Below are 24,286 nucleotides of genomic sequence, written 5' to 3'. Positions count from 1 at the left end.
TACAGCCTGACAACCTTTCCAGCGAACAGCCTTGCCCAGCCCATCTTTATCTGTGTAATTCTGGTGTTGCAATATTTGGGGGGCAGTTTACATGTTCTATTTAAAGAGCACGCTGGCACATCTTTGCCACCCCGCCTGTGCCCTGTATTGAGGAGCAACCCCCAGCAGTCGGCCTTTCTTCTAATAAGGCCTGGGGCCAGCTTAGGATCTGCCGACGCTGCAGCTGGCAGATGTGACTTCCAGCGCAGCCAGGCATCCCCATGCTAGCTCTGCCTGCGCTCGCGTTCTGACCCTCACAGTCTCGCCATGGCAGCAGGAAGGGCTGCTTGCCCTGCGTACGTACCTAGGGCCTCTGATGGGACTGCACTCAGCATGGCTAGCCCCTCTCGTTGCTCACGCCTCTTGCTCGGAGCGAGGATGGGTTTGTCCACTCGAGCTGGAAATTCCACCTTCCCTGAAGGGTTTGTCTACACTGCACGCCACTGGCAGTGGCCTGTCGGGTCCGTGTAGCTACGAGGCACAGGGAAAAGCCTCCTCCCTGTGGTGTGGAGCGACCCGCGACAGCGAAGGGCTCTGGCATGGGGGAGGCCATAGGGATAAGGCTCGGGTCGCTCGCTGCGGCTTCCCACTGCCAGAGCTGTTCCCCAACTGCTGGAGCCTTTCCCCCACCACGGGGAGCTGCCGGAGCCTTTCCCCGCTGCCTCCCCCCGGCGGAGTCTTTCCCTGTGGTGGGGAAAGTTACCAGCAGTTCCGTATGCCTAGGAAAAGCTCTGCTACAAGTAGCAGTGTAGATGGGGAAGGCCCTGTGTGGGCGTGTAGAGACCCGGGCAGGGTAGGTCCCTGAGGGGTCTCTGTTCACGCTCGGGGGTCGTGCGGTGTCTCTGTTCTGCACGCCGCCATAAGGGGTGTGCAGTGTACACGGCCCCATGGTCTCCCAGGGCGGAGCTATGGCACACCACGATAAGCAGGAGTGCTCCTCAGCTGCGGGCACAGCAGTTGTATTGTCACTGCCCCGGTCCTCGAGCCCCTCTTCCTTGAGAGAACCAACGGGTTTTACTGGAAGAGGATCTACCACAGGGGTGGGCAAACTATGGCCCGGGGGCCACATCCGGCCCTTCAGACCTTTTAATCCAGCCTTCAAGCTCCCGCTGGGGAGTGGGGTCAGGGGCTTGCCCCACTCCACGCATGCCATGGCTCTGTGCGGCTCCCGGAAGCAGCTCCGTACCCCCGTCCGAGTCCTATGCGTAGGGGCAGCCAGGGGACTCTGTGCGCTGCTCCTGTCCCAAACACCGCCCCCGCAGCTCCCATTGGCCAGGAACCGCGGCCAGAGGGGGGACATGCCACTGCTTCCAGGAGCTGCTTAAGGTAAGCACTCACCAGAGCCTCCACCCCTGACCCCCTCCCATGCGCCAACCCCCTGCCCTAGCACTGATTCCCCCTCCTGCTCCCTGAGCCCCTTGGTCCCAGCCCAGAACACCCCCCCTGCACCCGCAACCCCTCATCCCCAGCCCCACCCCAGAGCCTGCACCCCCCAGCTGGAGCCCTCACACACACCCCGTGCCCCAATCCCCTGTCCTAGTCCAGAGCCCCCTCCCACAACCTGAACTCCTCATTTCTGGCCCCACCCCAGAGCTCTCACCCCCTCCCACACCTCAGCACCCAATTTTATGAGCATTCATGGCCCGCCATACAATTTCCATACCCAGATGTGGCCCTCGGACCAAAAAGTTTACCCACCCCGATCTACAAGATCACCTTTAAATAATTCATAGGTTCCAAGTCCAGCAGGGACCATTGTGATTGAGTCTGACCTCCTGTGTAACACAGGCCAGAGAACTGCCCCCAAATAATTCCTAGCGCAGACGTTTCAGAAAAGCATCTGTGATGGGTTGTCACCCACAGGGGTGCAGACAGGTTGTCACCCTCAGGAGGACCGCCTCACCCCTCTACCCGCCCAGATTATCTGGCCCTTTTCTCACACTGCTTTGCTGGGGAGACACAGGCAGCCTCACCAGGCCCTGTTATCGCCCAACGGGACAGCAGATGGCACCCCACACCCAAACTGAGCTATGTCAGTGCTGCACTAACCCACTCAGACAGACGGACAATTTCCCAGCTTCCCAGGTTCGCACCCCCCTCCGTGGAGTATAAACCCAAAATTAGACCGTCTTGCACTGCACAGGGATCTGTACAATGTAAGCTCATTAATAACGTTTGCCTTACCCTCGATGTGGTAAAGATATGCAACAGCCTTTGCTCGCAGAGCAGGGCTTTTTCCCCAGACACTTCACTCAAAGGCACACTGGTTTAGACAAAGAGAAACAATGTATTAACTACAAAAGATAGATTTTAAGTGATAGGAAACAGATCAAAGCAGCTTGCCTTCATCTCTTAACGGATCTTGTGGTCATTGGGTGGTTTGCTCGAGGTCTGCTGTGCCAGCTGTCTGTGCAGGGTTGGAGCTGCGGCGCGCAGAGGGAACACACACATGTGCTGCCAAATATCTATCAACATCTAATCATACATCCAATCTTGATTTAAAATCAGAGACACCATCGTGGGATAGAGTGTTCCCGAGCCTGAGATCCTCTCAATGCAGGAGGCTGTCAGGAAGCAGTAGCTGTTCCCCCAGCCCCTCCGTAAGTTAGGACAACCGAGGGCTCTTCTCACAGAGGGAGGCTCCTTTTGTCAGTCCCAGCCTGGGACCAGAAAAGACCTGTCCTGCTGATTGCTCCCCATCCCCTCTTTGGAAACTACAGCAACTCCCCACCTCCAAAAACTACTTATTTTTCAGGGTTCAAAATAAAGATTTTTAACCCAAAAAAAGGCTCAAAGTTACAAAATTGTATCACTGCCTCGACTTGCCTGACCCTGCTACCTGGCTGCTGGGCTCCACAGTGGGGCAATGTCTCCAGCCTAGGGGCCTGATCCCGTCATATGTGGAGTCTCCCTCTGCTTCCACTGACATCAAGCATGGCGTTTCCAAAACTGTATGGGCAAGCTTCTCAACCTCTGGAAATCAGGGAGTGAAATCACTGAAGCCAATGCTACTACACCAGTTTACACCAGCGAAGGGTCTGGCCCCATAGTGTTAAAATGTGTATATATGGGACCTCAAATAAAGTGCATGAGTTACTTATGTGAGTGTGGGGTTGATTTGTTTTTACCTCTTTTGCGCAGCATTATCAAACAGCCATGGAGTCTTCATCTTAAATGGGGACTTTGTCGTCAGCATGTTTAAAAGGGAAATCAAAGTTGGGAATGCTGTGATCGAATACAGTGGCTCAGACAATACAATTGAAAGGATTAATTCTACGGAGCGCATTGAGCAAGAAATCGTTGTTCAGGTAAAGTGTACTTTCTTCACGCAAACGCACCTCCGCTGGGTTTTATTTGAGTGAAAATAGCGCAAATATTGACTGTTCTTAGTTTATCCGTATGTGTCTTTGTTTTCCCCAGATTCTATCAGTGGGTAATTTATATAACCCTGATGTTCGATATACATTCAATATCCCCATTGAAGACAAACCTCAGCAGTATTACTGGAACATCTATGGCCCGTGGCAAGCCTGCAGTAAACTTTGCCAAGGTATGTGCTTTGGAATATTTTAAATCAGTCACAGCATTTTCGGGATTTTGGTGGTGGTAACAAATGCATTTACACTTGCTTTCTCTGAACTTATTATCTCATATGAGTTTGATCATTTCCGTGAACTGTAGTAGTGGAATGATCTATGCTGCCTTATGCCAGCTGATAATGTTTAGCACTTTTCTGGTGCTTCTCGTCTTCAAAGTGCTTCACAAACAGTCACTCACTGAGCCTCGCAACAACCTTATGAGGTAGGGAAGTGTTGCAATGGGGAAACTGAGGCACAGAGAGTTCCTTCTCGTTCCCAGAGCTGCAACGGGAGTCAATGTCAGAGCTGGGGTTAGCATTCAGGAGCATCTGTCTCTGTACCTCTATATACCTCAAGGTGGGTGACAGGGAATGGATCACTTGATGATTACCTGTTCTGTTCATTCCCTCTGGGGCATCTGGCATTGGCCACTGTCAGAAGACAGGATACTGGGCTAGATGGACATTTGGTCTGACCCAGTATGGCCGTTCTTATGTTGTGATACACTACCTCTCTCTCATTCACCAGTAGTACTAACGTCCATCTAAATAAGGTGATCCTTTTTTGAGTTCATGATGCAGATTTCACCTCTGTACTAGATTCCCTAGATCAAATAGATTTGCAGAGCACAATTTGAATTTTTTTAAGAAGCTATTTTGAAAACAGAAAGAGAGAGAATAGATTGGATCACTTTCCTGTATGTGTTTAAAAATTTATTTTTTCCTATTTAGGGGAACGAAAAAGGAAACCCATTTGTGCCAGAGAATCTGATCAACTCATGGTGTCAGATCAAAGATGTGATCGAATTCCCCAACCTGATCCAGTAACTGAGCCTTGTAGCACAGAATGTGAATTAAGGTGCACTCTACTCAGTCATGTATATACATTACATCATATATTTATTGCCTAGTCGTCTTTCCTTTCACTGCCTTTTGTGGTTCCTTATTTCTCAGTGACCTACACTAGCTGAAGCAGACAATAACATTGCTTTCGTAGACTTCTGCAGAGTAGAATTCTGCCACTGTCAGCCAAGAGTTAATGGTGCCCACAGTCTTCCTTGTAGCAGGGACACGTTTTGCTCTCTTCACTTCAGCTTGCCTTTCTATGGTGAAAGCAGCACTAACTGTAAGGGACACATCCTTTATTTGATGCTGAGAAATGTAGAAACATGAAACAAATGCCTGTGATTCCTATCCTGACGTGATCGACAAGGCTGGGAACTGCATGGCGGTCTTGTCTGTCCAGGAGAAGCCGTCTGCAAACTTTAAAAAACAAACAAAAGTAGGCCCAAATCCAGCAAAGCAACTTAAGCAAGTGCTTAACTTTAAGCATGTGAGTCATCCTACTGGAGTCAGCAGGAGTACTCGTGAGCTGTACCTTAGCATGTGCTGAAGTGTTTTGCTGGATGAGGTCCTTAGCCAAACAGCGGCCTGTGACGATTACAGTATGGCGAAAGATTTTGGGGGGGAAGACTGTTTTTAAAAGAACAATTATTTCTAGACCTGTTTAACTTTTCACAGAATTATAGAATATCAGGGTTGGAAGGGACTTCAGGAGGTCATCTCGTCCAACCCCCTGCTCAAAGCAGGGCCAACCCCAACTAAATCATCCCAGCCAGGGCTTTGTCAAGCCGGGCCTTAAAAACCTCTATGGATGGAGGTTCTACCACTAAATTGTGAACTTTTGAACTAAAGTGTGGGCCGAGGGGGGGGTTAAGTGGCTGCTGCTGAGCCAGGTTAGTTTTTATCTAGATTCCATCTAAGAATGTGATGGTCCTCTCAGATGGTCACTGTAACAGCTGAAAGGCTACTCAGGTGCCATTGTGCAGCTTGGAAGCTCCAGAGGCGGGAACTGTAAAAGTTAGGAACTCAATAACAGATCTGAGACTGACCTGTAAATCAGGAGCTACTGGTTCCAGATCTTTATTTTATTTTCCTAGCTACTATCCTGGAGTTTGGCCTTGTGGCCAAGTTGAGGAGCTCTACATTTTCTATACAGGAGTCTCTAATCTGGGCTCTGATCCGATGCCTGTTGAAGTCAATGGGTCTCATTCCATTAACTTCAGTGGACATTAGTTAGTTCCCTAATTAGGGACTTCATTCTGCAAGGTGCTTGGGTGAGGTGCTGAGTGCCCTCAAGTTCCAAGTGGGCTCTCAGGACCTCATGTAATCAAGCCCCATTCACAGTGTCAGTGTCATCCTGCCAGTCTGCAATTGTAATGAAGTAACCACAAGCACTTCCTCCAGGGATGGGGACAACCGGTGAAGAGGCAGTGATACAGGCAGACCAGTCTAGCAGTCCTCGCCTGGAAAAATGGTGTCTGCATTGGAGGATCTTTAGGGTGGGGACTTGGATAAAACCCAGAAGAGTGTGTGTATGTGTAGAGGATGGGAGTGTGGATTGGGGGTGTTTAAGAGGAACCCTCAAAAGAGTATGAAAGGCCAACTTCTGCTCCCGGATATGCAGGTGTATCTCTGCAAAGGCAGGGTTCTACCCAACAGCTATGAAAAATGTTCCATGCCTTGGGGCCTGGTGCCTCTCTGACGCATGGGCAATATGCCTGTGTAGATCGCATTAATGGCAATTACTTGCATGTATCCTCAGTCCATTGATGGGAGAATAAACACAACTGCTCGTGACCAAGTATGATAGTAAGCCTTTAGGACTAAACATGCAGTTAATTATTATTGGGCTGGGGCCCATTGTGCTAGGATCTGTATAATGGCACATTAAGAGACTAACCTTGCCCCCAAAGAGTTTGCAAGATAAATACAAAGGCAACATGAAGGCTGGGAAACAAAGGTGAAGGGTTTCCCCAGGGTCACCTAGCAGATCAGTGGCAGATCCAAGAATAGAACGCAGGGCTCCAATTTCCCAGTCCAGTGGCCTGTCGACGGGACCGTGCTTTTTCTGCCACCTGTCCAGCACCCTGTGATATAATTTAAGATTTATATCAAGTCCTAATATTGGAAAACATGTTAGTCCCAGATTCTGGAGAGAGGAATCCCAATAGTGTGAATTAAATTCGCCCGTCACCTGCACAGATCTATTCTATGAGGCGGGTATGGAAACATTGGAAAGCACATCTGGACCACTGAGCACCCACAGCTCCAGCTAAAGTCCATGGGAACTGTGAAAATCAGGCCTCTGGTGCCTGATGAAAACTGCACCATGTATGTGGACTTAAATTTAATGCAACCACATGGGAAAAGTCCAGGGTCAGCAGCAGCCACATCTCTCCAGCTTGGGGACTGCATGGAAGTGATTCTGGACTATTCTGGAGAGAATGCCACACACATTGCATGCTTGCCTTCTTGCCATTTCAGTCTTAAAGGAGGATGTCTAATCTCCTAGCTTCAGGGTAGGAAAGGTGACTAAAGCACAAGGAGGTGGCTGTAGATAGGAAAGTGTGTTCAAGAACTGAAAGGTGGACGAAATCCCTGAGGTTCTCAGTTGAATGGCCTTCGTTTTTGCATCGCTGCCTGCGGGCAATAGAAGCCCCCCGGCAAACGCCAGGACCAGAGTCCCACCCACTGAGAGCAAGTGCTTTTTAATCCCTGATAGAACTCTTTCTTTGTATCATCTATCTTGTACCGGTGCACAAATCACTCAGTTCCACTTCAGAGGACTGAAAGTTTTGCTAAAGCATTCTGCTTCATGGAATTACATTTGACGTATGCTTCATGCCCATACAATTTAATACATTTGATGCCAAGTTTTTTTTAAAGCTTTTGGTTTTCTGAGGGTGAGGCATAGTCTAGGGGTCTGAACACAGGCCTAGAAGCCAGGAACCCCTGAATTCTAATGCTTGCTCTGCCACTGGCTCTCTGTGACCTTGGGTAGGTCACTTAAACTCATTGCCTTGGTTTCCCCATCCATAAAAAGGGGCCAATACTGCATATGTACATCCCAAGAGTGATGCAAGGAGTAATTAGCTAATGTTTTAGACAGCACTTTGAAGATGCAAAGCTTTGGGTGGTGTTGTAATGAGTTACAAATCTGCATAGTTAAAGTATGTATATTCCTTATTTATGTAACATGATACTAACTGCATTATACACATAGGATACTAAAAAGCAGTAACCCTTTCTGCTTCCGCTTTTCCTCTCAAAACCACGTGCGTTCCCGTGCTCTTCCAGACTTTCTGCTTTAGATAGTGTAATACTGGCAGAGTTACTGATGGTGGTTTTTGGGGGGCTTTTTTTTTTTGTGTGCCCAGGTGGCATATTGCTAGAAAGAGCGAGTGCAATGCGCAGTGTGGTCTGGGATACCGAACACTAGAGGTCTACTGCACAAAGTACAGTAGGTCGGAAGGGAAGACGGAGAAAGTCGACGATCGATTCTGCAGTGGCCAAACCAAGCCAAATACTAGGGAAAAATGCTTTGGAGACTGTAACGTAGGAGGATGGCGGTATTCAGCCTGGTCAGATGTAAGTATGTCACCTGAGTGGTGACATTTGCCTTATTTCAGGTGCAAATCTACAGCCTGTGTATTCTTGGCAGCTCTCAGTCAAGGGGGGGCAGGCACTTGGTCAGCCTAACCTAGTAATAAAAGTTGATTTGGAAAGTGTCCTGCTTTTGCGGCGGAGCCATTCAACTGTGCGCTGCTGTTGCTTTGAAGCCGCCTGCTGGAATAGTGCATGGGATGGACTCTGCCGGCGGTCAGTCCTGCATGGATCCGTCATCAGGAGGCGCTCGTCTGTGAAACTGGTAGCTATGCATAGCACGTGGAATTGGGAAACGGTTTTCAGCATGTTCTCTGGGTCCAAAGCTGCCCAGTAACCCATCCGCCATTGCTTTCTGCATTCCTCCGATGTCCGTAAGGCCGATCTTGACCGTTCTCTGCACGCACGACTGCTAGCACCATCATCAGTAAGAGTTTGTGTGTGGCCTGAGCATGCAGACTGAACTAAAGACAGGGTTTTGTTTCATGACTGCAATATAAATAGCTTTACTTTTTAAAATACTATGCAGCCTCATTTTCATTTACACTGAGGCCCCTTTACACCGTTTTGGCATTGACACATCTTGAGGCCACGTAAAGTGCCCGAGTGGTGTAATGGCACCTTGGTATAAATGGTAGAGGATGTAAAACAATGATTGGTATTAAGAAGTTAAATCAGGCCACTGCTATTTACCGTTTCTCATAATACAAGTATAAAGAGACACCAGTTGAATGAAATCGAAAGGCCACAAATTTAAAACTAATAACGGAATTCTTTTTTTGGCACAACCCATGATGAAACCTGTGGAACTCATTGCCACAAGATATTATTGTGCTTGGTAAGATTTAATATATATATATATAAGGGATACAAACCTTTGTACTTCTGGTCAAAACCAGCCATCAGCTGCCTAGGATTAGGAAGAAATTTACCCCATGGGGGCGCTTTTGTACAGTTGTTCTTTATGGGGTTTCTTGCATCTCTCGTCCAGGTTACAGGACTAGGTAGACTATTGGCCTGGCCCCGAGTACAATTCCCAGGTGTGTTTACTGAGTTTCTCTTTCAGTGCTCTAAAAGTTGCGGTGGTGGCACAAGGAGACGACGAGCCATCTGCGTTAACACCCTCAATGATGTTCTGGATGACAGTAAATGCAGTCGGCAGGAGAAGCTCGTTGTACAGCGCTGTAGTGACTTCTTGTGTCCACAGTGGAGAACAGGGGATTGGTCAGAAGTAAGTGTCCACTGTTTTAAAACCAAAAAGCTGGTCTCTTTCACCCACAGGTGTTGGGCCAATAAAAGATATGACCTCACCCACCTTGTGTGTCATATCCTAGGACCGACCCGGCTACAGCAACACTGCACTTAGTAGTCAGCCTGCGCTGATGCGCCTGTCTGTACCGATGACTAATGAATGGCTACGAAAGACCAGATTCTTTCCCTTAGAGGGGGCACATTGGAGCCCCTGGGGTTCTGCTGTGAGAAAGGAGTGAAAGATGTCACACAGAGGCCTATGCCCCGTGGGCGTAGCAGCATTCTGCTCTGTGGGGGCTCTCTTCACCCCCGCACACAAGAAAAGTTGGGAGTCAGGATAGAGGGAGGAGTGGGGAAGCAGCGTCCTTGGTCCTAAGCCTCCAGATCCACTGACCGTTTTTCTCTCTGGAAAGCATGTGCCTTCGATAGGGAAATGAGGCATTACTTCAACTCCAGGGGTGCTCTGTAGCCTTTGACAGGGGGCTCATGGAGAAGGAAATTCCTGCCCCCTAGCTCCACAAGCGGAAACCTCAGCAGCTCATCGAAACAAGGCTCACTTCTCCAGGGGTCGTGTTCTTTCCAGAGTCAAAGAAATGAGATGATGGAGGAAAATTCCCTCAATGAGTGGACTCTGATCCAGCTCTGGTTCCTAAGAACATGAGCCATGTAACGGGAAGAGAGAGCGTCAGCCTCTGGAGTTGTGATGCCTTTGGAAAGCTTGGGCTGGCGGGAACATGGAAAGAGGAGCACTTTGCTACATCTTAGCAGAGATGTTGCCAGCAGTCCTGTCACCTAGTGCTTGGGTGTGGCCTTCCAGGCTCCTTGGTCCCTGGAAACAAATCATGGCTGCCTTCTGCACTGGATTGGTTTGGAGGCAAGGGCTTCTGCACCCCTTCTCCCCGGCACACCTCCCATTTTGGCCCTCATGCTACAGCATCCATAATTTGCTCCTTTGATTTCTGGCACTTCTTCAGAAGTTCTAGGGAGCCAACATCACGAATAACAAGGATGTTAGCAATACGCAGGGAAAGTTACACCACCGTAAAGCTGAGCAAGTCCCATGGAAGTTAGTGGAGTTACACCAGGTTTACACCAGAATCCAGCCCATTGAATCCTGTATGAGTTGCACTGTACATTACATTGATTTTCCCAAAAAGGGTGATTAATAATAATCCTGATTTTTCTCCACGTTCTTTGACTTGATGTTATTTTCAACCCTCACTGTATGTTTGTTTTGACCCTCATAGGTGTCTCTAAGCTCCAGTCGGTGCCATGAACCAACTCCTCTTAGTTAAAGACAAACCTCTAAGCAAACAATTGTTTGGTGGCGGTTTCTGGTCTGATTTTAATATCACGGGCAGATTCTCAACTGGTGTCCATCACCATAGTTCCATTGACACCAGCGAAGGATCTGACCTCGAGTTTGTGATTTGCTCCTTGCAGTGCTTGGTAACCTGTGGGAAAGGGCACAAACATCGCCAGACTTGGTGCCAGTTTGGAGAAGATCGATTAAATGACAGGTTTTGTGATCCGGAGAGTAAGCCCGATTCTGTGCAGACCTGTCAGCAGCAGGAATGTGCGGCGTGGCAAGTAGGACCCTGGGGACAGGTAATGTAAGAGACTCTGTTTCCTTCTGCTCCTGGTATAAATGGTCTGTTGTTGTAAAGCTGGCAGCAGTAGCAGGACCATGCTAAATTTCATTTGTGTTTATAACAGATTGGCAAAGATTTTCAAAAATGGGTTTCCAAGCTTAGACTACGAAGTCCATATTTAGGCACCTAAATAATAGCAATACCCACTCTGATGCAGTGCTTGGCATCTCAAAGCACTTCACAAAGGAGATTAGTATCATTACCCTCATTTTACAGATGGAGAAACCGAGGCACAGAGGGGTGACGTGACTTGCCCAAGGTCATCCAACAGCTAAGCTGGAACTGGTGCCCAGATTCCCAGGCCAGTGCTTTATCCACTAGGCAATATTACCTCCTTTTAATAATAAGTGACCTGATTTTCCTAAGTGCAGCACCCATTGACTTTCCGCAGCCCTTTTTCAAAATCTTGCCTTCATTTTTGTTGTCTGTTTCATATTAATTTTCACAAAGGGAAAATAAGCAATCTGTGCTAATTTCTTCCAGAGGATTCTGCCTTCTTGATTTCCACCACAGCTGTAACTTTTATGATTTAGTTATTAAAAAATAATAATAATTAGCCGGACCACACAAATTACTGATTGGCACAATGCCTTTCATTCATGATCATGGTATGTTACTGGAAGCTTGCACAGCCTGCATGCAAAGCAATGTGACAGGGATTACACTAAATTCATATCCCACAGAATGGGAAATCATTTAAACACTCATACATCCATATTTGAAGATGATAAATGAAGCATGCAGGATTCCGACAGAAGCAGTGAATTAAGTTTGACCTCCTTTTAAGCTGAAATGACCGAAGTAGAAGAAAATGGCTTTTTTACTTTTGGTGGATGTTATGAAAGAAATGATGCGCTTCAAATACACTACCCCTGCTTAATACTTTCCAGGTCAAATCTTTATTCAGTCACGTGCACGTCTGTCTTGTTTTTTTCCCCCCTCCCAGTGCACAGTGACATGTGGGCAGGGCTACCAAATGAGAGCAGTGAAATGTGTTGTCGGTGCGTATGTATCAGTAGTGGATGACAATGAGTGTAACGCTGCTACTCGACCGACGGACACACAGGTAAATGTTACACTTCTCTTCATCTCTTGTTCCCGTCCAGACATTGCCTCTTGCGGGAGTGATAAAATAAGCATGCCTTTCCTCTCTATTAATTGTTCCTGGCTTAGTAAATCAATACCAAGATCTGCTCTTTTGAAGATCTCTGGGCCAGGTCCTCAGCTGCTGCAAATCAATATAGCTTTACTGACTTTCAGTGGAACCATGCTAATTTATACCAGCTGAGGGCATAAGGTCTACTCTGCAATTAGACACCTGCGGCTGGCCTGTGCCAGCTGACATGGCTCACAGGGCTCGGGCCGTGGGGCTCTTTAATTGAGGTGTAGACGTTTGGGGACCCTTCCGTCTCGCAGGGTCCTAGAGCCCAGGCTCCAGCTTGAGCCCGAATGTCTACACCACAGTTCAACAGCCCTGTGAGCCTGAGTCAGCTGGCATGGACTAGTCCCGGGGTTTTAATTGCAGTGGAGATGGACCCTCGGTGGCCAACTTGAGTGTTTTTGGCAGATCTCAGACAAGAGCAGCAGAGCTTGTAGATCATGGCCTCTCTGTTAGCAAACCTGGCAGCGGGCAGGGTGCTCCAGTGTGCATTTTTGCCAGATCTGGTGAGGATTTAACGTGTACATATGCCGTGAAATGGATCTGTACAGCCTTGTTGTAGTTGTCACGTGCTCTGTTTTTGATGTCGAAGCCATAGTGGGCTTCCTATTGTCAGTTCTATACCATGGAGCATGCCTAGGGTGACCAGACGTCCCGTTTTTAAGCCCTCCTGCAGCTATACTGGCTTTTTCTTGAAAATGGGCAAATTGTCCCATATTTTCTGTCTCCCGCACATCCGTACTGGCAGGTCCTGCTGCTGGCCGGATCCTTTCTCGCCAGCCGCCCACCAGTGGTGAGTGCGGGCTGAGGGTGGGGTCCAGTGGCCAACAATAGGGATGGGTGTGCAAGGCTGATGATGAGGCAATTTTGCATTGCCGTCAGCACAGCCCCCCACTGCGTGCTGGCTCTTGGCCAGCAGTGCCCTGTCCCCAGTCCCCAGCTGCGGTGGCTGGTGAGTGTGGGCAGGCTACGTGTCGCCCTAGGCACAATAACTCGACGAAGAAGGAGCAGTTACTTATCTGTAAGGAACAGGAGGGTTTTTTTGAGATGTTTTGTCCCTGTGCTCCACTCCCCACCCTCCTTCTCTTCTGCTCTGCTGTCCTTGCATCTGGGCTCCATGAATAGAAAACGGAGCAGTGGAGGGTCTTCTCCTCCCTGCATAACCTCCTACCAGACCATAAGGATGCACAGGGCATTGCTGACAAAAACCCTCTCCAATCAAGAGCATGCAGATGCACACACATCCTGACATGGAGCTCCCACAGGACAAAACATCTTGAAGAACTTCAGTTACTGTATACATAAATAATCTGCCCATGCTTTACGAACAGCATCACAGAGTAGAGTCACGCTACCTATAAATGAAGGAATTTTCGATCTGGCAAAGGATCTCTGGGTTACTCCTGTCTCAGTTGCCACTACTTCACAGTGTGCTGATCATAGATATCCAGTACTGTCCAAGGGTTTAGAGTATCTTTATACTCCTCCGACTCTATCTTCACTTGTCACTGCTGAAAATGCAAAATCAAAACAAATAGGAAAGTCAACACCCAAAGAAAGAGAATCAAGGAGACTAGACCTCTTTGGATGGAAAAATGATTCCTCGCTGTTTACAAGTTAGGATAGCTAATAATCAAGCCATGCTGTCTAAATAAGATATTCTTCAATGGGATATTCGGTCTGATTTTAAGAACAAGATACCTGTAGAAATTACAAATGAATTCAGATCGATCTGTGAAGAAGGTCACTCAGTTGCGAAAACCGCACTGCAGGTTGCATTGGACGCTGCTGATACTGGTGTCCGTTCAATGGCTATGAAATGTGTATCACAGTTGTCTGCATCAGGCTTGCCTAAGGAAGTACAGGCAACCATTGAAGATTTGCCATTCAATGGACAGTTTTTTAGTACTATAATGGATGAGTGTCTTCACTCATTGAAAGGCTCAAGATCCACTATTAGATCACTGAGTTTATACACATTAGTATTTAGAAGGAAGCAATTTTGTCTTCACCCTTCTTCCTCGAGATATTGGAACACTACACCTTTCTGAAACTTTTATCAACAGAGATCGTCTCACCAATCCTAGATGAGATTGAGATATCAAAAGAAGAGAGCTGGTCCATCATCCTCTTTGCTAACATCACAATCAGGAAAGATGCAAAAGCATCAGATTTGATGCCACAGTCAATGATCTTGGACTAATCTACAAGGATCTATACCTTTTCCTCCCTCGCTTCGTTCCTATCTGTCTTTTTTGTCCCAGGAGGGTTGGATTACAGTGGATTCTTCATGTCTTGAGGATGGTTACACCATTCAGTTTCCATCTGTGCCTCCCATCCTTATAGTTCCTTTTTAGTAACTAGTTTCATGAGAGCACTATGCATCAAGAGGGAGATGACGTAATCAATCTCGGAGCGACGGAATGGGTACCTCAAAAATTTGTGGGAAAGGGCTTATATCCCCCTTATTTCCTCATACCAAAAAAGAAAAGAGGTTGTCATCTGATCCTGGATCTCGGAAATTATTACAAATACATTAGATGCACCAAATTTGGTATGGTAACTCTTGCTTCAATTATTCCCACTTTATATCCTATGCATTGGTTCATGACCCTGACCTTATAGGAAGCTTACTTCCATGTGTAGATAAATCCTGCACAGAAGAAACATCTACAATTTGTAGTTTTAGGTGTAGGCTTTCCTTCCTTTTCCATTAATTCCAAAGATGTTAAGGAAGGTAAGACAAGAAGCAGCTCAGATTATACTGATGGCCCCTGCCTGACCTCATCAGTTCTGGCTCTCAGAACTCCTGATACTGTCCACTCATCAGTTTATCATGCTTCCGGTTGAGAAGGATAGAATAACATCTAGTCCTACATCCAAATTCAGCTTCTCTGTGTATCACAGTGTGGATGGTATCTGGATGCAATTAGATAGGGAAAGTTCTGCAGAGGTACAGAATACAGTATCTTACTTCAGAGGCGGAAAGTATGTGCTAAAATTACGTAATTTGCAAAACAGAAGCATTTTTCATCATGGGAAATATGTACAGTCACATTCCATCTCCTTGTTCTGTTCCAATTATTTTGGATTATTTATTACATTTAATACACTCGAGAGACTCTGTTTCAGTCAAGGTACGTTTGGCAGAGATTTCAGCATTTCATTCACCAGTAGAAGGGGGTTGAGTTTTCAGTCATTGATCAGTGAATAGATTTCTAGATCACAGTTGGGGAAACTGAGGCATAGGGAGGTGAAGTGACTTGCCCAAGGTCACCCAGCAGGCCAGTGGGAGATGCAGGGATTGAACCCAGGACTCCTGAGTACCAGTTCAGTGCTCTGTCTTCTTGGCCACACTGCTTTGTGAAAGCCTCATTGAAAGAGGCATAAGACATTGACCAGACAGTTCCCTATTTGGAACGTACTTGAGGAAAGTTAAATTTTCGTCTCATTCTTTCCAAAACCAGCGTGACTTATGTTAAATACATTTGCTCCAGGTCCAGTTTTTTTCCTGTGATTTAAAAACTTAGTTTGGCTGGTATTTTTCAGTAGTGCTTAAGGGTGTTAGGAGCCCAACTGCCATTGAAAATTGTTAGGGGCTGGAATGCCTATTGCCCTCTTGGTGACAATCTCTACTCTTGTCCCCCAAACTCCTTTCTTTGGAAGTTCATCATCATAAATGCAGATGACATATGATTGTGAGGATACTGGCAAATCAAAAGCTAAGTGCAATTCTGCTGTCAGTTCCCCTCTTTTCCCCGCCCCCCACAATGTATTGATTTCAAATTTTGCAGAGCTGTCATGAGGACTTGAGAGCAGAACCTGCCTCTATTAAAGTGAAGAGTCTGTAAATAGCGGATTGTAGGGCAAAGTATATTTTTCCTTCTTTCTTAACCACATTGTGGAGATTACTTACCTGGAGCATATTTTTCATTTTCTCTCATACGTTTGTTTGGTAGGACTGTGAAATAGCAGCATGTCCTCTCCGTCCAGCTGCTCCAGAAACGAAAAGATCTATGCCCAGTGTTCACAGGACACAATGGAGATTTGGATCTTGGACACCCGTAAGTGTGTGGTCACTGGCTACATTTTATAAGATGACACGTTTTTTGTTATCGATTATTATTATATTATTTGATTTTTATCCCAAAATCTGTGCCTTTGAACGACAGGAGATGACTTCTCACTAAACTACTTGTTGATCTTTCCTAGTGCTCGATGACATGTGGGAAAGGTACCAGGATGAGATATGTCAGCTGTCGTGATGATCAGGGATCAGTGGCTGATGAAGCTGCCTGTTTTCATCTCCCTAAGCCTTCAGCGACAGAAGTGTGCTCCGTAATGCCATGTGGACAATGGAAAGCCCTGGAGTGGAGTTCTGTAAGCAAATCCAGTTCTTACCACAGTATAATCTATATGGCCTGTTCCTGCAATTTATGTCATATATTTCCAATGTACTCTGTCATCCAGTGCTCTTCTGAGGTAAAAGGCAAGGAAGTTGAGATGTTTCAACTTCTTTTTATTAGCAAGTGGTTTCATTTTAAAAAACATCTATCCAGGCTGGAAATGAAAGTGTCTTCTTTTCCACTTGTCAATGCAGTGTTCAGTGACGTGCGGCCAAGGTAAGGCAACGCGGCAGGTGGTCTGCTTGAATTACAGCGATCAGGTGGTCGATAGAAGTGAATGCGATCCAGATGATCTCCCGGCAACGGACCAGGATTGCTCTGTGTCTTCCTGTCAGAACATCCATGACTACGGCAGGCCAATCCACCCTTTCCCATACCCGGAGCATCAGCCGAAATCCCACCCGGGGGGAAACCCAAACCAGAATACTGGCCCCGCGCACATACCAGGAGACAACCAATGGAGAATTGGCCCATGGGGTGCTGTAAGTGTCAATTTATTCACTTCAGGTCAAACTATGACCCTTGTGTTCCTTTTCCCCCTGCACAGATGTGCAACAAGGTACCACTTTACTCCCCTGCACTCACTACCCATATGACTCAAGCCTCTGTGTATTCCTCTGCCCGTGTATTAGCTCTGCTCCTCCAAAGCACCAGAAGGCATGGCAGAGTAAGTAATCTGTGCTGGGCATAGGGCTGGCAGCATTACTTCCCTTGAGACAAAGGACTTACTAGAGACCAGATGGTGCCTTTGAGTCATCGTATGGTTCCTGGTCTTCTCCTGGGGCAGCTCAGCTCTGCTTCTTGCTCAGGGCTAGCGACCAACCACAATTGAGACTTTCTTATTTTTTTCTAAAAAAACTTGTGAACGCAGAGTTGAAACAGTGCATTGCTAAGGTCCCACTTTAGCAAGGTGATGGGAGGAATTTTAAATATCTGAGTGAAGTCACTGGAATTGCTCAGGCGCTTAAAGTTATGCCCATGCAGAATTCCTTTGCTGAGCTGGGGCCTAAAGCGTCACGGGGGATTTAATGTTTGTAAAAACAGGCTTTTCTGCTTGATTCACGTAGACTGCAAAGCTTAGGTGCCAGCTTCCTCATTTCACGGGGGGTGCTCAACCCCTGCTCTACCCCAGGCCCTGCCCCCACTCCAAGCTGTCCCCCAAGGTCCTGCCCCACCTCTTCCCGCCCCGCCCCCGAGTGTGCCTGTCCTCGCTCTACCCCTTCTCCCCCCCAGTGCCTCCTGCACGCCACTGAACAATTGATTCGTGGCAGGCGGGAGGCGCTGGGAGGGAGGGGGAGTAGCTGATCGGCGGGGCTGCAGCCCTGGAGCACCCACGGAGTCGGCGCCTATGCTGCAAAGGTAAAAGGATGTTAGTTAGGCTAATGCCAGAGACCTGACATTTGTCTATTAACTCTAGCTCCTTTGGCGAGAGGTGGGGGTTTTGCTTCCTGTTGCGCGAGCTCACTCCCATAGCTGAGTGTTCTGATGGTCCTTCGGGAGAGCCAGTGAAAGCTAAGCACAAACTGGACTTGATGGCATCGTGGGTGATTGTGTGTTGCAGTGCTCTAGTACGTGTGCTGGGGGATTCCAGCGGCGGGTTGTGGTGTGCCAGGATGAAAACGGATACACTGCGAGTAACTGTGATGAGAAAGCAAAACCTGTTGAGCAGAGATCGTGTGAATCTGGCCCTTGTCCGCAGTGGGCTTATGGCAGCTGGGGAGAGGTGAGAACCAAGTTAAACTTTTCCTGTCTCTAAAAAGACATACGCCAAGGTTTTCAGTTGGGGGGCGGGGTGGGGAGTTGAAAATTGGAAATAAAAAATACTGCCAATGGTTAACAAAATGTTTCGTTTACTGAAAAGCGAGTTCTTGGGAACTGAAACAGTTCTGTAAAGAATCTGGTAATGTTTTCAATTAAGCACATCGCAGAAACATTTCCGGACAATGACAGATTTTGAAAACTCTATTTAAAAGGGCCATTTTTTGAGAGAAAAGCTACTCATCTGAATTATGTCAACTTGCTGTAGTGAGTTTAGTGTCCAGCTTCAGACATCTTCAAAAGCACTTGGCTGATGTTTAGCGCTTTCTAAAAGTTGGTCTCATTTAATGTGTCTTATTTTGAGTACCCAAAAATAGCGGCCCCCAAAACCTCTGGTCCCTTCTGAAATTTAAAAAAATACCAACACCCTCTTCTGGGGCCTGTCTCGCCCCACCCTGAAGTCAGTGGAAAGACTCTCGTTGATTTCAATGGAGGTTGGGGCAGACAATGCTCAATATGTAAATTACTAATATTATAACTACTCTGTTGATTTCCTTTCTCTAGTGCACAAAGGCATGTGGTGCGGGAACAAGAACAAGGCTTGTGGTGTGTCAGCGCCCTAATGGTGAACGGTTTCCAGATCTGAGCTGTGAAATTCTCGACAAACCACCAGACCGTGAGCGGTGCAATATGCAGGACTGTCCTAGAGATGCTGCCTGGAATTCTGGTCCTTGGAGCTTGGTATGACCATCACATATTTATCTTTGTGACTCTTTTTATAGATGTTCCATAACAACAAATCTAATACGCTTAAAGCCCAGGTGTTAATATTTTGTGTCATAAAACTGCACTTAAAGAAGATTATTTACAGTAGACTCAGAGTGACGCATTCAGGAAGGGCTTACATTAGCGAAGTAAACTCCTTTAATTTAAAAGGCACTTTCTGCTAGATAACCAACTTTGTACATTTTATTACATTGCAAGCACCATGCATTACGAGTCTTGGTTATGACTGAGTTCTTTGCATGCAAATTAAAACCTGGCATTTTAAGCAGTATATTTAAATTTAAACGAAAGTTTTGATTATATTTAATATTTTATTGTGCACTTATTATTGCCCATGTTGCATTTTCTCTGCAAAAAAAATTATAGTTATGGGAGGATTTTGGTGCTAAGTTGCCCTCATTCGCAAGTATATGTCTTTATAAGTGTGTATGTATTAGTTTATAAATATATACACACCCATACAGAAAACACAGGCACGTTCCTACTTTAGTATAATGCATATATACATGTATATGTATTTCTATATATATACATGTATGTTTATATATATAATGTCCTTTATTCTCAGCTGTGGATCATATAGTGCAACTGATGAGGGGCCAGGCTTAAAGTGGTTTTAAGCTACCCTTGCATATTTCTCTGATCCTTGGTCCGATCCCCAGCCACTGCTCTAAATTACACTAGCTGCCCGTGTGGGACTATTATGGCAGCCGGGGATCAACAGGAAGTAGGGAAGCCCCCTTTCTTTAGGTCACCTTTCCTCTCCAACCTCTGGGAGGGGAGTGGAATGGGAGTGGTGATGCTGGCTCTGTGCCACTGGGATGATTCTCCTGCACTGCGGTATTCCGTCCACGGCTCCAGCTGCGCAAAGTGGCTCTAATGCAGGGGATGATCGGGACCATTATATAGTGTCCTGTACTTTAAAACTCTACCCTGCCCAGCCTGGGATCTGTCTGCTCTGCAAGGTGAACTCCACAGAATAATACTGACTTCCTGTATAAAAGGCCCTCTCCACCTGAGGACAAGTGGAATTCTAGTGCTCCTGGCTGGTTGCTAACAGGTGCTCTTACACCAAAGTGAGTGTGGGACTTGGGACACTGGCTAGATAAAATGAAAACCGTTGATGTGACCATTTTAAAATGACACGCAAACACGTGTCAAAATGTATTGTATATTTTGTTAAACATAGCTGAAGGTTTTTTAAAGGTGATTTGACTTGAAAGCACTTTATAAAAAAATGAGGCCTTTTTGTAATATATTGACTTCCTTAAACACTATGGTTTTAACATCACATTGCTGGAGTTTAATATCATTGTAGTTTCTGTGGATGCTTTTGGTAACATTTCTGTTTTTTTCATACCTCAGTGAATTATGTGATAGCCATAACATTGCTGACTAGTATTTATACGGTGCTTCATCATTACAAGGGACAGTGATTAATTTGAGGTGCTAATGTATCACTTTTATACGGATAGTTGGTGCTGACTGAACGAGCTGAGCACTACTCAGTCCCCGAGGCAGTTGTTTTCTCCCACAACTACGTCCTGAAAATTGCTGCTAACTTCTGTTTCATGTGCTTGAATGTTTGCAAGACCCAAGCAAGATGGCTAGCCTCTTCTGTTGGGTTTTGGTGTCCTCCAGCATTTGGCATTATCACCATGTCTTTTCTGGAACAGATCATAGGGCTGTACACAGCTCTATCATAACTATCGATTTCAGTGGGGTTGTGCCCGCTTCCACCACAGCTGAATCTGCCCCCCCCAGTGTTTGATAGACAGGGCTCCATCCTGCATTCCTTCCCCAGCCAAACCTCCCATTGATGCCAGGTGTCGATGAGCTGGGTCAGATGTGCAGAATCAGTCTTGCAGCACTGGGGTGCATGCAGTCCTAAACTGTGTTCTTAGTCTTGTGTTAATTAAAGTTTGCTCTAACTCGTCAGTGGAGAATCTTGCGACCAAAGTATTCAGTAGCAGCGTCACCCGCTCCTACTGTCCCTTCTCTTGCAACGTTCCCGCTGGAGAAAGATTTTCAGAGCTGAGCCACTATTATTGCCGTATAGGGTCTTGCTTTTTCATGTGAAGTATCTTATCTGTTGTTTGCCCGAGCTCTGCCATAAGTGACTCTAGAGCTGTATTTGAGGACCTGTGGGCTCAACAAGGAACCAAAGTTTTGTCTCTCCTGAAAAATATAATAAATTTCTACGTATCCCTCGTTTTCATATTACCATGGGCTACTACAGTAGGTCGTAGGGGAGAGTCCAACTTTCTTTTATTGTATCACCTCACTTGCTTCTAGTTCTGACATTGATTGCAGACGTCATTCTGTAGCCGTTCAGACTTCATCTGTTCAGGTGGAGTGTCACTACCATATTTTTGGTCACTTTTGAAACAAGAGTATAGTATTAGCTGAAACTTTTCAGCAGTATGGATTTATGTATTTATGTAATAAAGTGTATTTATTTTTCCAGTATTGTTATTTAATTTTATATAAATATTGCATACATTTACAATGTTTAATGTTAACATCAAACAGTGAAAATTAAAGACAAGTAGAAAGTAATCAGAAATGAATTTGTATAATGATTTCTTGAGTCGTATGCTAAACTGCAACAATACACTTAATGCTATAAGATGGCAAGCCTTTCTGAATTGGCAATGTAAGATTATCTTCCGTCAATGGTTATTTAAAAATCATTATTATTTATTTAGTGCTACTCTAAGGAAATTAGTCGTCCATACTAAGTAATATAAGCTATATTTAGAAAGAGATACATTTAGTTACTTTTGAAATAACGCTAGTGCTCTAAAACCTCTCACTGTGACTGTGAAGTACAGATGAGTCCTTTCATGCAAGTATTTAACTGGGTAGTGTTCTTGCATGATTGACTGAAATGTATTATATAAAACATCAGAACTTAGACTGCTCATTTTATTAATAGTTAGTCCTGCAGCCCTTACTCAGGCAAATTCTGTAGTGACCTTTTATGAAATCAAAGTGGGGGAGGTTTATCTCACCTAAACATTTCAGGGTTTAGCCCAGAGATTTTTTTATTTTTTTGTAAAGCTGTGTGTGAAATCATACCATTATCATATGACATGGCTGGTGTAAATGCACCCAGCATTACCTTTGTGATGGACATTCCCGGGGAAGAAAAGAATCACAGAACCATGTGGTACCTTTCAAACTCCTTGTTTATTCAAGAACATTTAGTGTTCAAGCCCTGGGGGAATCATAATCCATCTGATAGACCTGCTTTTAGGACACTTACATATAAAGACTGTTACTGGAGAGAACTAATACTTTCGTAAAATTCACGTGCATAATTAAGTTGGGTGACAAAGAACAACTTTTTATGTACATGCAAATGGTGAAAGGGAACATTCACACACTTTTAAAAACTAGGTTGCCAAGAATCAGTACACTCAGAACCTTGAATCCATTTATCCAAAAGCTGTCTGGGTGAAATCCTGATCCAATTGAAGTCCATGGGAGTTTCTCCTTTGACTTTAATGGGATCAGAATTTCATCCTCCTGAGTATAGAATCCCCACTGAAGCTGATGCGAGTTTCTTACACAGAGGTCTTGGCAAATTGGGCACTAGAGTTGTGAAAGCCAGTTCTTTGAAAGAGTAAACAAATCATAGGGTACCTACTAGTAATATCTCTGTAGTTATTGAGGTGGGTCTCTTATACCCTCACTGCATGAGTATTGTACTCAGTGATTTTAATGGGGGTTATGTCAAATACTTGCAGGAGAGACAGTGGCCCTCATTCTGCCATTGGATCCACATGGGCAGATCAGTCTGGGCCTTGAGTCCTATAACTGCATTTGCAGAACAACATCTGAAAGGCTGTGTACAGTTTATCAAAAGCCTTCCAATAATCTAGACTTTGGTTTGCTAAATAAGGGGGCTACAACAACACTGCAAACAATCCTGTTAAAACTGAGCACTTCCAACTACTGGCATACAGTGATTAGAGGGTAAATAATCAGGGTATATGTTTTCTCAAGAAAATAAATGATTGCATTACAGTGTACCCTAATAGATAGCACAGCTGTACATTGATATGATATCTGTATAATGAAGAAATTACTTATCACAGGCTTCACAACCTGTTCCCTTCTCTTCTGATTAGAAAACACAAAGGGTCAAATGAAGCAGTTATTTTACCCAATGCCATCCCCTTGGTTTCAGTTGCGACATCCCTCTGCCAGGCAGCTCCGTGACTATAAGTCAGTGTTGAATTTGGCTCATGAACTGTATTTGAGAGAACTCTAGAACCGTGTTATCATTTTCAACATGATCTACTGTGTGATTTTGGCAAGCAGGCCTCCTTGTTTATCAATCATTATTATCACAAGACTTTAGCTAACGGAAATGTTCAAAAGGGATTTAGGGCCAGATTCTAAAAAGTGTTTAGGCGCCTCGTGGGATTTTCTAAAAAGCCTCTAGGCACCTAAAACTCATTGATTTCAACTGATGATAGGTGGCGAGATGTCTTTGGGCAACCAAATAGATGCCCTAATTTTGAAAATGAGACTTGGGTACTGCAATGCTGAGTGCAGCAACACCTAAATACCTTCAAAAATCTGGGCTTATGGGCATGTCTACGCTACACCATAAGCTGATCTCTGGTACTACGGTAGCTGATGTCCACACTACCCTCCTCCTGTTGGTGGTGTGCATCCTCACCAGGAGCGCTTCCACCAACTGAAGAGCGGCAGTGGGGGGCCGGGGGGTGCTGAGAACCCTCCGCACAGCTCCCTTCCAGGATCCCAGCTTTCCCTCCTTCCCCGCCCTGCCGCCGGCTCTCAGTTCCCTGTTCCCAGCTGGGAGGCGGGGGACAGCCACCTGAGCTCCTTAGCTCCTTGAGTGGGGAGTCTCCGGGCAGCAGCCTGGCTGGGAGTGGGGAGACGGGGGCAGCCAGGCTCTAACTGTTTGGCTTTTTTATCAATGTCATGACTCCAGCAAGGGACCATGAAATTGACAAGCCAGCCAACAGTTGATGCAAGTAACACAGTGTCTACACAGACACTGCTGGCCCTAACTACACCCACATAAGCCCTACGCCACTCCTGGAAGTGGAGTTGTTATGACGGTGTAGTAGGGCAGTTACATTGGCAGGACGAGGCTGTAGTGTGTACGCTGACATAATTAGGTTGCCTTATCTCAACCTCACTGTGTAGTGTAGACCAACCCTGTGTAACATTT

General features: G+C 45.9%; 1 protein-coding gene across 5 annotated transcripts in view; it reads left to right on the top strand.

Moving 5' to 3' along the window:
* The window catches only part of ADAMTS9 (ADAM metallopeptidase with thrombospondin type 1 motif 9), a 141,401-nt gene that overhangs the window by 64,081 nt on the left and 53,034 nt on the right, over positions 1 to 24,286 (top strand). For all 5 annotated transcript variants that reach the window (XM_084633186.1, XM_084633185.1, XM_084633184.1 and 2 more), the window contains 12 exons: positions 3,181 to 3,347; positions 3,460 to 3,589; positions 4,349 to 4,475; positions 7,837 to 8,047; positions 9,129 to 9,293; positions 10,757 to 10,921; positions 11,912 to 12,031; positions 16,084 to 16,188; positions 16,337 to 16,504; positions 16,725 to 17,012; positions 18,092 to 18,253; positions 18,853 to 19,029. In XM_084633186.1, coding sequence (XP_084489312.1) covers positions 3,181 to 3,347; positions 3,460 to 3,589; positions 4,349 to 4,475; positions 7,837 to 8,047; positions 9,129 to 9,293; positions 10,757 to 10,921; positions 11,912 to 12,031; positions 16,084 to 16,188; positions 16,337 to 16,504; positions 16,725 to 17,012; positions 18,092 to 18,253; positions 18,853 to 19,029 — 1,985 coding nt within the window. The remainder of the gene's footprint in view (positions 1 to 3,180; positions 3,348 to 3,459; positions 3,590 to 4,348; positions 4,476 to 7,836; positions 8,048 to 9,128; positions 9,294 to 10,756; positions 10,922 to 11,911; positions 12,032 to 16,083; positions 16,189 to 16,336; positions 16,505 to 16,724; positions 17,013 to 18,091; positions 18,254 to 18,852; positions 19,030 to 24,286) is intronic.

This window comes from Lepidochelys olivacea (assembly GCF_965140295.1).
Source record: "Lepidochelys olivacea isolate rLepOli2 genome assembly, chromosome: 7".
Taxonomy (NCBI): domain Eukaryota; kingdom Metazoa; phylum Chordata; order Testudines; family Cheloniidae; genus Lepidochelys; species Lepidochelys olivacea.
This window is presented reverse-complemented; position numbering and strand designations above follow the sequence as displayed.